Below are 14,648 nucleotides of genomic sequence, written 5' to 3'. Positions count from 1 at the left end.
TCTCAAATTTTAACACTTTGCCATCACCATCGAAGTCCTTGCTTCTAACATCTCTCACCATGACTTCTGCAATAGCTTCCCAGCTGGTTTATACAAAGACATGCCCTGGGTCTTCAACCCATCAGTTCTTGATACTATAGCCAGAATATTTTAAAATACTAATAGGATTTGTCATATCTCTCTTCAAAATATTTGGGTTCCTTGGATAAAGATCTGGAGGACTGCATAATAAATTACTGCATACCATGATCTGGAGGACTGACTCCAAAGTGTGAAGCTTCTATTTATCTCTCCAAGAGCCTCTCAAACCATGCCTCTTCTGGCTTTCTCCTCTTCCACAACTGGCTTTCTTCTACTTCTTCAGGTGTACCATTCTACCTTCTACCCGAGACCCTGTGTTCCCCCTGCCTGCTAGGTATTTTACTCCTTATTTGTCTAACTCCCACTCATGCTCAGATTAGCTCAGTCCTCGCTGTCACTTCCATGGAGAGCCATTCCTGGACAGCCTGATATTAATCGAAATTCCTGGTTTACACCATTTTACCAAAATACATCAAATATATACCAAAATATATCATATACTGTCCTGGGTTACATTTATCATAGACCTTAATTTTACATTTATTTTAAAATTTCACTTATATAAAATGTACCTTCTCCTACAAAGGGTAGGGGATAGATGGTTCTATTAATTTTAGTACAATGCCTGGCATATCACAATTGCTCGATCCATTTCTGTTCTAAGAAAAAAATAAATAGATATTATTCATTTTCTTGAACCTCTGATTTCTTTCTTGCTTTCCATTTGAAAGAGAATCTCATTAGTTCTTGGCCAATGAATCATTTGGACTTGGATCAAGTGTCCATTTTTAGTTCAACCAGTCATGGCCAGGGTGGGATCATACTGATACTGAGCTGCTTCTTCCAAAATGCCCAACAGAGCAAAATTTATAGTTACAAAAAATAATACAAGGCATGTCTAGATTGCACAAACTATGTAAGTGAGAGAGAATGAACTTCTTTCAAAAGATTTTGTAGAAAGAATGTTTTTTAAGTTTTCAAGTTTGTGGGTATGAGAGTTTATATGTACAGGTATATGGATGAGCTGAGAGTGTTTGTGGATGCATATGTGAGTTGACATTTCCTTCCCATTCCTCTAATTCTTTCTTTGGGTCACTGACTAACAGTTTAGCTGAAGACAAACTTCCAAATGAGGGGGAACCAAAAAACTCTTTTCACATCAAGCAAAAACCAACTGGCTTTTCTAAATGAAAAACAAACAAACAAACAAACAAACAAAAATATGATTTCAATATATACATAATTCAAAAGTATAGTGGGAAAAGCTATTTGGAACCATAAATAAATTACTGCATATTGAAAACATTGTATCTTTCAGAGAAGTGTTAAAAATTAAAAATAAAGTTAGCACAATGAAGAAGTATTGATAGCTTAAACATAAGCCCAACAAATATCATAGCAAAGGAGATCTTTAAATAAAATATTTCTTAGTCCCTGGCAATGATCCACTTTGAAGAAAACTCAATATGACAAAATTCAAAATCAACAAAGTAATTAAGTGTTCCCATGGAGCTTGCTTTTTCTCTTTCTTTCTTCCTTTCTTTTTCTTTCTTAAATTCTCTCTCTCTCTCTCTCTAAGTTCCCTTAAAATGTCCTATAACAGCATATACTCTTACTGAGCAGGCAAATCAAAACAAAATTAGAAAAAAAAATAATTTTTTTGATTTGATGGTAGTTAAAATAAAATTATGCGGAGAGAGTATGACAGTAGAAAACACACTGGGTCAGAAGATACAAGACACAAAGTCCTATACCTAACCCTCTCACTAATTAATAATGAAAATGTGAAAGAATCGCTGGGCTTTAGTTTTCTCTTCTTAAAAGTGGAGTTGGAATATATCTTCAGCAGCTAAAATGTTTCATCTTGATTGCCAACTATCATCAGTTGATGGCCTGGAGTACTACACTCAGAAATGTTCTGAGACATCTAACATTTATCATTGATGCTTTTTTAGGTTCAGGAAGTCACTTGTACACCGAGTATTTGCCAGCCCTGGACTGGATGTTAAGCTCTCATCCATATCTCAACTCAATCCCATTATATTGTGTCAAAGACCAGTGTTTTTCTGCCATGGGGCATGCAGACTGAGCAATCCAGTTCAACAAGCACTTACTAACGTTCAACCATGTACCAGCCATAGCATTAAGCAATGGAAATGCCAATATGATTAGAAGAAGATACCAGCATTCAAGGAGTTTAAGTCTAGAATATGACTTAAACAAGGGGAATTCTTAATTAAAAATATAATCCAGTACAATACTTTGCTTATGATCTAATTCTAAATACCAAATCAGAGAACATATACTGTGGTTTAAACTGTTACTGAAGTTAGTGATGTTTTAAATCAGAGGAGATATTTCCATTAAACATGCCTGTTTAGAGAATTACGTTTTAAAATGTATTATTTACATCCTCCCACACTGACATGCAAACACTTTAAAAATGCTGTCCTTCAAAAAGCCATTCATGATAAATTAAGAGTACAACAGATCATCTCAAAACTAGATTTCAATTTCACCTTGTAATATCCAACTTCCAGTACATTCTTCTCTAAGTTCTGGCCAACTGTGGTTTTCTCAACAGCCAAAAACATTCAGCTCATTTTTTGCTTTCAGAATTTGCTGATAGAGTACCCATGGTTAGCATAACCTTCCCACTCCATCCACCTACTCATACCCTATTAATCCATCCAGCAGCCTTAGGTGACTCTTCTACTCCACATCCTCTGGATTTATTCATTCATACACACAGTTTAAAAAATTCAGGCACCTAGTACATGCCAGACACTGGCAAATAGAATGTCCTGCTCTCGGGAACATATGCCGTACTGAGCTGGGACTGTGGCGTGAAAATGTTTTAAAAAAGATGGGCACAGAGGAAAAAATACAAAAATTAATCTGGGAAGATACACTATATGAGATGTTCCTTGAACTCATATCAAAGGCTATGTAAAAATTAGGTAGACTGAGAAGGAAATTCCTAACAGAGAGAGAAACACAAGTGGAGTCACCAAGTTGTGAAGCTGTGGTGATTACTTGGAGATCCTGTTCAGTAAGGCTATGGCAGGAAGGTGGGCCTGGGCCAGTGAAAGGAGACAGCAGGCATGGTACAGATTATGAAATTTAATCTTTACACTGAAAGCACAGGGGTTTTACGTATATGTTTTTATTTTTTATTTTATTTTATTTTATTTTATTTTTCAAAGATTTTATTTATTTATCAGAGAGAGAGAAGGGAGAGAGCGAGCACAGGCAGACAGAATGGCAGGCAGAGGCAGAGGGAGAAGCAGGCTCCCCGCTGAGCAAGGAGCCGGATGTGGGACTTGATCCCAGGACGCTGGGATCATGACCTGAGCCGAAGGCAGCTGCTTAACCAACTGAGCCACCCAGGCGTCCCACGTATATGTTTTTAAATGAATGTTAAAACTATTCCTCTGCCACCAGTGTGAAGAGGAGATGGGAGGGGGTTTCTGATCAGTGGCAGGAAAATGGAATTAGGAGGTTATTGCAGGCAACCCGGTGAGTGGTGATGAGAGTCTACATTAAAGTCACAGCAACACAACTGGAAAATAAAGGAGAATTCAAAGGACTCTAAGAAGACTGAATTGGGAAGATCTGACAATGGATTGAATAAGGAGATGCTCTGGAGATGCCATCCAGAAAGGCAAGGGTTTATTTAAATTAAAAAAAAAAAAAAAAAAAGACAGTGTTTAGGCAGAAGGTCAAGACATCACTCTGGATCATAACTGGTTTGAAGTTCCCATGGACATTCAGGTAGAGATCTTTGGCAGGTAGGTTAGGTGCATGCATTCAGAATTTGGTAGAAAATTCTAAGGCAGAAAGATATACTTGGAAATCATCAAAATATAAGTATGACTGAAGTCATGAACGTATTTGAAATTGATCAGAAACTGCATATAAAATGGTAGTAGAAGGTTGAGAGTAGGACCCATGGGAAGAGCAACATTGTATTATCAGTGGAAGATTGATTAGGGACACATCGGAAAGGAGAAGACAAATCAGAAGGAAATGGAGTTACAGAAAGAAGGGCAAGAGAGAGCCTGAAAAAGTCCTCCAGCTCCTATTATAACCACCACTCATTTTGGACTATATTGTATGGCTTATTTAGCATTTTCCCAAAGAACACATTGTATTTTTTTAACATTTGTACTACTTCACCAGGTAAATTATCTGCTGCTTAGCTTGGGATTGTAAATTCTGTTTTTTTCTTTATCTGCATGTGGACCTTTAAGAACTTTAAACTATGTTGCCTTTATGGAAGACAGGGACAGCCACCTGATAGATAGATAGATAGATAGCCACCTGACAGATTATCAGTCATAGATCTACTCAATAATAACATTATAGCCTAGGCCTTCGGAGTTCCAAACACCAGGCAGTCCCATTCAGTGCATGGTGTCTGGAACAAAACTCAGACAATAGTTAATTTTTCAGACTAGTATTAAGTTTTTACTCCAGGTTGCTATAGATTAGGTCATTAGATTTGGCCTAAGGTATGGAGACATCTTTATATTGAAATATCCAGCCTATTTCATAAGAAGACTTTTTTGGGGGCGCCTGGGTGGCTCAGTGGGTTAAGCCGCTACCTTCAGCTCAGGTCATGATCTCAGGGTCCTGGGATCGAGTCCCGCATCGGGCTCTCTGCTCAGCAGGGAGCCTGCTTCCTTCTCTCTCTCTCTGCCTGCCTCTCAGTGTACTTGTAATCTCTCTCTGTCAAATAAATAAATAAAATCTTTAAAAAAAAAAAAAAGAAGACTTTTTTGTATTTTAATTTTTCCAAATTATGTTTTTATGACAATTGTCATGATGGTCAAAGTAAAATCTTTTTACAATTTTACTCTTACCAAAATTTTAATATCCCAAATATATAAGCCAGCTCATTTCAATTTCCCTTTATTTCAGATACTAAGACATCAAGTTTTCCTCCTGAAAAAAGGGGTTGGGAAAGAAGACTTAAGCTCCAATATATTACAAGACAGGATAGCTAAGAAAGACAAATCTGCTAAGCTGTATGAAATATAAAAGGAAAAGCTATTTGGCTACTTTTGTTTTCATCTCTTTCTGCTAATACACTATGTAATCTTTCTGACCTGGATAGAACTTTGAAATGTGAATATATATATACTATCCTATAATAAAGAAACCTGATAAATTGATTTAAACATTCCCTAGATATTTCATATATCATCTGCCCAATGTTTCTAAAGTGTAAAACCCCATAAATTGAAAACAAAACAGCTAGCCACTCAAACGAAGAGCCTCTCATTGCATTTGTTAAGAGCTACATTTAAACATCAAGAACGATAATGTGGCACATGATGCTTGTGCACTGATTACTTACAACTTTAAAATAACCTGGTATTCTTGAGAATATCAGTAATCTCCTAGAATACTGCTCAAAAATCAATCATATTTGAGCACAGGAATGCAACTGAGTAGCTAATCAAACAGACTATACAAAGTGTAAGAAATAGAGCCAGAAAGCCCCATCAATAACTCCTACTATACTAGCTCCCATTTGTGAATATAGGTGAGTCTATTAAAAGAAGGTAAACTGGGCAAGAGAAATTCATACACAGTGCAGATACTTTCATTGGTTTTCAATTCATTTATCTTCCCTATGTAAATATAATGGCATCTTGCAAGCAATAATTACCTGTATAATGATAGGGAACACACACAAAAAAGACTAAATACTATATAAATCACTAGCAAGGTATTACCTGTTATATTACATAAAGATAACTATTTGGCTCATTATAGTTCTTTAGTTCTTAGCTAATATCTAATTAAGCACATTAATTACTTTCAATTTGTATGAAATTACTTTCTATAACATTACCTTATTTAACATGTAAAATTGAGAAGAATTATTAAAATGTTGCATTCTAAAATCTACTTAAATGTCTTCTCTAAATAGCAGGCTGCTCCTTTGCAAGGCCCAAAGGATAACATTCATAAAGAAAGTCCTGCCTGCAGTTGCAATTCATAGCCAGTGTTATATGAAAAATGTTTTGAAATTTTAATTCTTTTTTTGTCATAAAAGGTAGCATTCCACTGAGACTCCATAAAAGATAACACCTCCTTCTCAGCAAAAGCTCTTCCGTTTACCAATGATTTTCAAAATAAAATGTCTATAACCTGCTTGTATTATTTATATAAGATACATTCTATGACTGTTAATTACTTGATTTTCCTAAATTTTAAATGAATAATGGATCAGAGAAGCAAAACTTATAAAGAAGAAGAAATTGTCATTTATTGTCCATGTTGAAACACAGAATTGAGAAAAAGAGGTGCTTTCCATAATCATAGAGGAGATGTAGACATAAATAGATACTGTCCTGAGCAAACCAACATGTATAGTCACTTTCTTTTTAAACAATTCTATTTTTCTCTTTAAACAAACATTCACATGTACAGGAAGTTTTCACAAGATAGCAACGGAGGTAGAAAATCTAAAGTCAGTATACTATACTCCCCTCTTGCCATTCACAGAAAACTCACCTAGATCAAAGTGGATACGAACTTGATGAAAGAGTATGTATGAGAATATGCACACAGAAAACCCAAAGCATCCAGTAGAGAATCTTAAAAAAATCTGAAAAATGTATAATCTATTACATTACCCAACAATAAACTGACATGATAGAGAAACTACTACTTGACAAGTTTACGGCTCCTTATTCAGCCAATTCTGAAAAATGAATAATTTATAAAATCCAGTGGCACTAAAATCATAGGTCTTTTTCTAGTAAAAGATGAAGAAATTACCCTAAACTAATTTCTCTTCCCATTTTTGAATTAGAGTTGCCTTTTAGCTATTTCAGACTTGATCACTTTGCCCACATTGCTTTTTGTACGAAAGACATTTATGAGCTATTTAATGAGAAAAAGAACGTAAAAAAAGGTAAATACCACCTCAGACCAAGCCCTGGACTTATTTTACCTAGCACCTCCTTACCAAATTCTCCAGCTGGTAGCTGCAGCCCTCGCCACACTACTGTTGGCATGACACAATGAGTGGACTGTTCTCTAAGAACTCATCTCCACAGGGCCCCTAGTCGCTGCAGTAACCACAGGAAAAGATAATCTTGAGATTCTTCTGTAGTCTTTTGTACAGCAATTTCAAGTTTAAAGGTGTTTCCACTACCCACTGCCTCCTAAGTTAGCAGGGCAGGCATTATCAATTCTATTTGACACACAAAGAAACTGAGACTTGGATGGGTTACACCTATACACCTATAGAAAGTGGTAGTGTTAAGAACAGCATTTAGTCCACTGCTCTACCCAACTATTTGATGTTCACCTTCCCTTCTGACCATGGCAGTTACAAAATTGTAGTTAACACACCAACATCAAGCTCTCAACAAAGGACTCTCTTTATTCTACCTCAATAGCCCAATGCCTGAAATCAAAATAAAATAAAATGGCCAATGCCCATTTTCAAAGCTTGAAAAAATGGTCTTATTATTGAATTGACTATTGTACAACACTTTGTTCAAAATAGCCTACCTAACAAATAAAACTGAGAACAATCGTGAGGAGAAGAAATAACCTCATGGTGGAGTAGAATGGTGAAAAGATGCTAAGGTATTAACACTATGAGCAAAAGATCCAACAGATCAGAAAAGCCCCTGGTGCAGAGGGTTAAGGAAGAAGCTGTGGCCAGATCTAGAGATTAAAGAGAAATAGACTTGGAAAAGGGCTGAAAATGCCATTGGCCAGAAGAAATTATTCTCTTCCCCCTTTTAGGTTACTTTTCTGGACGCCAGAATCAAATGTCATAAGCAAAGGTAGGTATCGAGCTAGTGCTGGGAATTTCACTAATACTAGAACACAAACAGAATACTGACAGGAAGACCTTCTTATCAAGAGTGAGTTCAGGACAAGTGAAATATGTATCCAGCAAATGCCTGACACATGGAAAAGCACGCAATCAATGTTAGCCCTCCACCAAAGAGAAAAGAGAAACAGACCATAATACCACAGCTTGACACACTTTTATTATTATTATTATTGGCCCAATGTACTTTTAAAAAGATTTACAAGAGGACTACCAACTTGGGAGTCAAGGTACATAGGTTCTGGGTTCTATAACTCAAGTTGTCATGTGCCCTAGGAAAATTTGCCTCAACTTGCAGGACCAGCTCTGAAATATCCAACCCATATCATAGAATAAAATGTAAAAAGTGTTTAAAAGGTGTTTAAAAAATTAAAAAAATATAAAATTGTCCATAAAGGTATATGAAATGCAATAACAATGGACTTTATAATCCATGATACATCAGTCCCATCCACCTGTATGTTCCAGGTGCGGGATAATATTTCAGGACTTCTGATTTGATATCTTTCCAGGAAGCTTACTGCACAGGTTTAAGATAAATCGTTCTCCTCATTTAACAAGTTGAGCAAATAACACTCCCAAGATGTTGTGTTTCTATTCAAGTCAGCAGTAGCACATATAGCCCACACTGGTTTCCATATTCTATTTCAAATTTGGTAATATACTTATTTAAATGATGGTGCCCCCTCACATCTGGTTAAGAAAGAACACATACAAGTTAAAAGAAAGTCAAGACATGTTAGCAAAAATGTGAACTAATGGTTATGTCTCTTTCCCTCCCTTCTCTTTGACAGCTCCTCATGTCTTTCCTTTTTTAAAGCTTCCCTATTCTATATTTTCTCTGAAATATTTGGGAATTCAGTCCTGGGCACATTCACTTACTAAGTTTTGCTGAAAGAAGAAAACTTCAATAGAGTTCAGGATTAACCTTCTCTAAATGTAACCCTATCCATAAATGGATTCAAAGAAGCTAGAGTTCAAGTAAAATGGTGAGTTTTATCCTTCTTCTCTATTGAACACAACATCTCAAAAATGGTACACCACCAGCTCGTGTTTTAGCAGCGGTCCCTCATTACTATTTGCATTCTTTCTTTTCCTTCTTACCCTTCCTTGTCTCCACGACAAGAGAGAATATTTTCAGGCGTAAGAGATGAAAATCTTTGCAAATCCCAATGAAAACATGATACTTGCATCCATGGGGACACCCTCTGCACTCCTCCCCAGCTGCCCTGTCTGCTTTTCCTTCTTTTCCCACTTGCTAATTGTGGCCTTTCATACTGAGTCTTATGGATACATATGAGGTCATAATAGCATAATTGGTTAGAGGGAGAAAAAGGAGAAAGAAAAGCTGAAATTACAAAAGTTCTACTTCTATTTCCTTCTCCGTTCATGAAGGAAGTAGATACTATGGATGTGTGATAAGCTTCCTGTTAAGAAGAGAGTGAGAGTATGTTGGCTAACTGAACATAATAAGGAAAAAAAAATAATTTAAAAGAAAAGAGAGGGAGAAGTCTAAAGTCAACATTTTCTAAAAATTAATTTCACACCATGAATTGCAGAATTTGTAAGTAAAACAGAACCTCACAGAATCCCCATTTAATTGTCTTGCCCACATTTACACAATAAATGCCAGACTTAGAACTAGAACCCCAAAATGCTTGGATCCAAAGTTAATGGCCTCTCCACTATACAATGACGCTTTCTATTTTCTTCAAATTGGAGACAATTCGCTTCTCCTCACTCCATAGGAAAACTCTATTAAGAGTGTGAGTGAAGCTCCAGGCCCTCCTATAATCAGCACCTGATCTACTAAGTCAACCTAATCTTTTGCCAAACCACTTCTCTAAAACTGAGGAAAGGGCACAAACTAATTTAAGGAAAAGGTAGATGAAATGCAAGCTTTTTCTTGGTGGAAAGACAGTGTAGTGTGTGAGAAAATATTCAGACTTAGAATAAAAGGTCTGGGCTTGAATCCTGGTTGGGCCATGTAATGTGAGTCAGCTTAGGGTATTACTGGAATTCTCTGAGTTTAGGATGAAGATTTGAGGATTATGTGACCTGCTTTACCTTCTGCACAGGCTGCTGTGAGAATCCAAATATGCATGTGTTAAAACTTGAGCATAGTTCAACCCTTTGGCATGTGATTCAACAACCACTTAGAATAATGGCCAGAATGAGGTAAATGCTCAATAAATGTTACTAGTTTTATTAATTATTTCAATAAGGTTCTCAATTCCCATCGTCAAATCCCTTTAACTCTCTACTTCTATTTTTTATCTTCCCTTACTATTCTGTGGCTCCTTTCTCTATGAAGCTTTTATAAAAAAAAAAAAAAAAAAGAATAAGATTTTAGATCTAATAAGATCTTCTCTGATTTAGGTCCCAGATAATGCAGTTTTCAACTCATGTAATGTATTGGCTCACAGTGTCTGGTGACAGTTACTTGAAAGAGTATTCATTGAGGAAGCTGGGTTTCAAAAAGCCTTCAGAAAACACACACGCGGGCGCCTGGGTGGCTCAGTGGGTTAAGCCGCTGCCTTCGGCTCAGGTCATGATCTCAGGGTCCTGGGATCGAGTCCCGCATCGGGCTCTCTGCTCAGCAGGGAGCCTGCTTCCTCCTCTCTCTCTCTCTGCCTACTTGTGATTTCTCTCTGTCAAATAAATAAATAAAATCTTTAAAAAAAAAAAAAAAAGAAAAGAAAACACACACGCATGCATGCACTCACCAGAAACCTACGAAGATTAAGAAAAGACCTCTGATTTGCAGATAATTAAATCAGTCATTAAGAATTATTTAAAGGGGTTCAACTATTTCAAGTTAAATGGCAATGGTATTTAAAATTGGTGCACTTTGCCAACGAAATGAATTATTTTTATGACTAAGCACTTAGAATTTTGAGTAAAATTTTTCTGAAATCTTGAGGTAAAAATGAGCTTGATTATTCTTTTCCATTTACACATATCTAAAGATGAATTATCAAGGCCAAATTCAAGTAGTAATTTATAATGACGGCTGATGAAACTATACAAATATATTTTAATGTATATTTTTTAATCTTTCCCATATTCACACATCAGTTTTCTGTCCTCTATAAATGCCTTGCACATTTGTACACACTGTGAAGAGAGAGACAGCGTGCACAGTAGGTAGCTCAAGGTGATGGTTCTGCAGTGATGACAAAAGTGAACTTTAAGTCTAACTGCTGTGACCAGAACTTTCGCTTTGTGGGGCCTGTTGTGAAGGTAATTTCTCAGATATGTGATATGATGGACCAATCATTACCATAAAAACTTATCTCTGATTTAACAAACACTTCAAAGCCTCGTGAAAAGTATCATGTTTTCCACTATTTTTATGCAAAGCTGAGAAAAGACCACCACTTATGACTGTGTCGTTAAGTTCCCACATGTATGTGTCATCTGAATAGCCTCTACAATGACCAGTTTTTAAGACATAAAGTGCCCTCTGGAAAAAAAAAAAAAGTACAGCACTGTTCGACTAAGTGCAGACGGTATGACACGCTTACACAGCAGCAAACCGGGATTCCAAAACACTCACCAATCTGCCACTGCACAAAAGGCCAAGACATTAACAGATGAAGCTGATTGATAAAGTTAATGCAGAGGTCTGGGATGATACAGTGCTGTTGTATAACAGTGTCACATACTGCGATATTTTGTGAATCCTTGCAATAAAGGAACAATATTTGCAAGCTGGGGCAAAGCAGTCACAGGAACAGCAGTGGGAAAGATGTCTCAGACATGAGCAGTTGGACAGTGTTCTTCATTTTTATTTGTCCACAGGAGCCCATACAATCTTGTGCTATCCTTAGGCAGTTAACAGATTTGGAATTCTGTCCTAAAACTCACCCTCTCCCACTTAAATTCTCTCGCTCTCCAGGAGCCTGAAACAGCCAACAGAGAGGCGCGATGGCCACTACTTGCACTGTGCCTTTCCCTTCCTAGTCGGACCCTATCAGCAGCCCATGGGTTCCGCTGGCTGCTGGAGGGGCCTCCATCCACCTGCTGTCTGCAGTGAACACTGAAAGGAACAGGCGCAACCTGTAAATCCCGACCAGCAAAAAGGGTGTCCAGGACAGGTGGCAGGGACTGCAACCAGTGAGGACAGACAGACTGACAACCAGACAGACAAACAGCAGCACCATCAGACACAATCCATTACTTCCAGTCTCAGAAGAGGGGAAGCCTGCAGCACCAGGGATGTTGAGTATTGCACTAGGGACAGGCAGCAGATTAACGAGGGTTCTGCCTCCCTCAAGCCACCAGGCTTAAAGTATTTGTTTTTTGGATGAGAAGGAGCAGGGAATCCAGAAACCTGCTGCTCTTTATAGAACAAGGCCAGCTCTGGCCTTGCAAGTTAATGGACCTTTTCTGAGTCTACAATGAAAGGGCAAGAGGAATGACTGTATTTCTACCCTTGTGCTGGGACCCAGCATCCACAGCAGTTGCCCGATATCCCCCTCTTCCATCTGGGTGGCAGCTACACGGGTGGGGACCTATCAGTCTGTGAATGCAGCCTCCTTCCTTTCCTCTCCTTCCAGGCACTGCTGTACTGAGAGGAAGCAGAAGAAAGCTTCAGTGGCAGCATCTTCTCTAGAGGAGGCAATCCTTCAGGGTTTGGGGGAGGCCCTGATGGGTGTGTTCCATGCGTGGGTGTCACCCATGTTCCCTCCCTGCCCTTCTTGGCTCTCAGCTAACTCCAGATGCAACAGGTTCCCTTTGGCACTTAATGCCAATCCTCTGCCCCCAGATACACCTTCTGGGCTAAACAGGAGACACCAAGGAATTAGTTCCAACCAGGGTCTCCAAATTCCTTTACCCTCAAATTGAAAACTTTCCTGAATACAAGAAGACCTCCCAAGGGAAAGCAGGGTCCAAGTCCCCTTCAGCTCCACTCTGTGGGTGATGCTAAGGAGTAAGGAAAACCCAGTCTGGATGCCAGTACCTTGTAAGCAGTTTCTTCTGAGAATATGATAAGCAGCAGCACAGGCAGTGTCACACACCCCTGCACCACCAGCAAGGAGCCCCATCCCCTCCTCAGACACAGGAAAATGGGGCTCTAGACAGAGAGCCTTTGAAGGGTTGAGGGGCTTTAAGAGGGGATGTGTGCAAATATGTGATCCCCTATTGTACTGCTTCCACCAGGAACTGAGCAGGCCACAGAGGTCTCTTGGAAGGAAACCAGTAAAGAGGAACCTCTATTTTATTCAGGCTGGAGTCCCCATCAGCTTCTCCCCTTATTAAAAACTTTGCATCGCCAATGGCATTGTATATGGGTAAGAGAATGTGTCTTCACATTCTGTGTAGAAGACTGTGACTAAAAGCTTAAAGAGAAGCTGGGTAGGCAGGTTACCAAAGATGGCAACTGCCCAAAAAAAAAAAAAAAAAAAAAAAAAAAAAAGACCCAACCTTGATCTGGAGATGAATGAGTACCAAAATGAACACTACCATAAGCATTTTTCTTACATAAATACTGGCACCCTTCACTGGGGTAACCCCAACCTCCTAAACAACTCCAAGAAGAGAAGAGGAGCTGTTCTCAGCACCTCTCCATCCCACCTCCCGGTTCTCCCACTCACCCCCTCCCCTCAACCTCTTCCCAGCCCAGGGCCCTTCCACCTGGGTGGCACCCGCTCTCCTCAGCTTCTGCATACCCCACCCTCAGGGTGGTCCCCGTCCACCCAATCTTCCTCTGCAACCCAGCCTCAAGCCATCCTCCCCTGGCTCCTGGGCTCCCGCTCGGTGGCATCCCCTCCTTCCTGCTGTCCCCCTAATCTCCCTCCGCCTCAGCCCAGCGCCCCTGGCCCCAAGGCGGGAGCCTCCGCCCCCACCCCCAGCACCCTCGCCCGCCCCTCCCCCACACTCAGCCGAGAGGATTGGGTGAGTGAGTGGTGAATGGACCGATGGAGGCACGGAGGCACGGATGGCGCGGCTGGGGGTGGCTTACTTGAGCATGGCTTCTTCTTTTTCCTCCTCTTCCTTCTGCCGGTCCATCACTGCCATGATAATGTTCCTCTCTTCCTCGGTCAGGTGGCTCAGGTCGGGCAGCTCTTGCATGGGGGGAGGCACCGTGGGTGGGCGAGGACCGCGGGGCCCCACGGCCGAGGACATTTTCGTGGCCTGCCCGCCCCCTCTCCTGGCTCCCTGGCTCTCACCTTTCGGATTCACGCCCAGCAGCTGCGCCCCTGCTTCCCCTCACAGAGGAGCCCTCCTGGCGGCGGCGGGAGGAGGAGGAGCAGCGGCGGCGGCAGCAGCAGAGCCGGGGAGAGAGAGAACCCAGTCTTTCATGGTTGTTTGCATCCACCCAGTCCCGGATGCTCCCTTTGTTTTGGTCGCCCTAGCGAGGCTCGGGGCCGCCCGGCCGCCTCCCGCAGCCCAGCCTCGGCCGGCGGGGGCGGGCAGGCGGAGGCGCGGCGGGCGCGGCGAGGGGGCGAGGGCTCGCGCCAGGCTCGGCCGATCCGGGCGTCGCGCGCTGGGCGCGCGGGGCGGGGGCGGGGCTGGGGCCGGGGCCGCCGCCGCTGGAGCCGCCGCCGCCGCCGCCGCCGCCGCCGCCGAGGCTGCTCGCAGGCTCGGCTGCCTCCAGTTTGGGGCTGCAGGAGGGAGAGGGAGAGTTTTGGGTGTCAGTTAGGCGGAGTCTCGGAGGCTTCGCTCCCGGGTGATGCTGCTGCTCTCGCAGACA

General features: G+C 40.7%; 1 protein-coding gene across 28 annotated transcripts in view; it reads right to left on the bottom strand.

The window, feature by feature from the left end:
- RIMS1 (regulating synaptic membrane exocytosis 1) overlaps positions 1-14,369 on the bottom strand; it is a 501,274-nt gene extending 486,905 nt beyond the window's left edge. For 17 of the 28 annotated variants that reach the window (XM_059178415.1, XM_059178417.1, XM_059178412.1 and 14 more), the window contains exon 1: positions 13,917-14,359. In XM_059178415.1, the coding sequence (XP_059034398.1) occupies positions 13,917-14,080 (164 nt within the window). In that variant the 5' untranslated portion in view covers positions 14,081-14,359. Of the gene's footprint in view, positions 1-13,916 lie in introns of all 28 variants that reach the window. The other 11 variants (XM_059178404.1, XM_059178408.1, XM_059178427.1 and 8 more) reach the window with 2 other exon arrangements.
- Between the last annotated feature and the right edge of the window lie 279 nt (positions 14,370-14,648).

This window comes from Mustela lutreola, chromosome 6, assembly GCF_030435805.1.
Source record: "Mustela lutreola isolate mMusLut2 chromosome 6, mMusLut2.pri, whole genome shotgun sequence".
In the NCBI taxonomy this organism is placed as follows: Eukaryota; Metazoa; Chordata; class Mammalia; order Carnivora; family Mustelidae; genus Mustela; species Mustela lutreola.
This window is presented reverse-complemented; position numbering and strand designations above follow the sequence as displayed.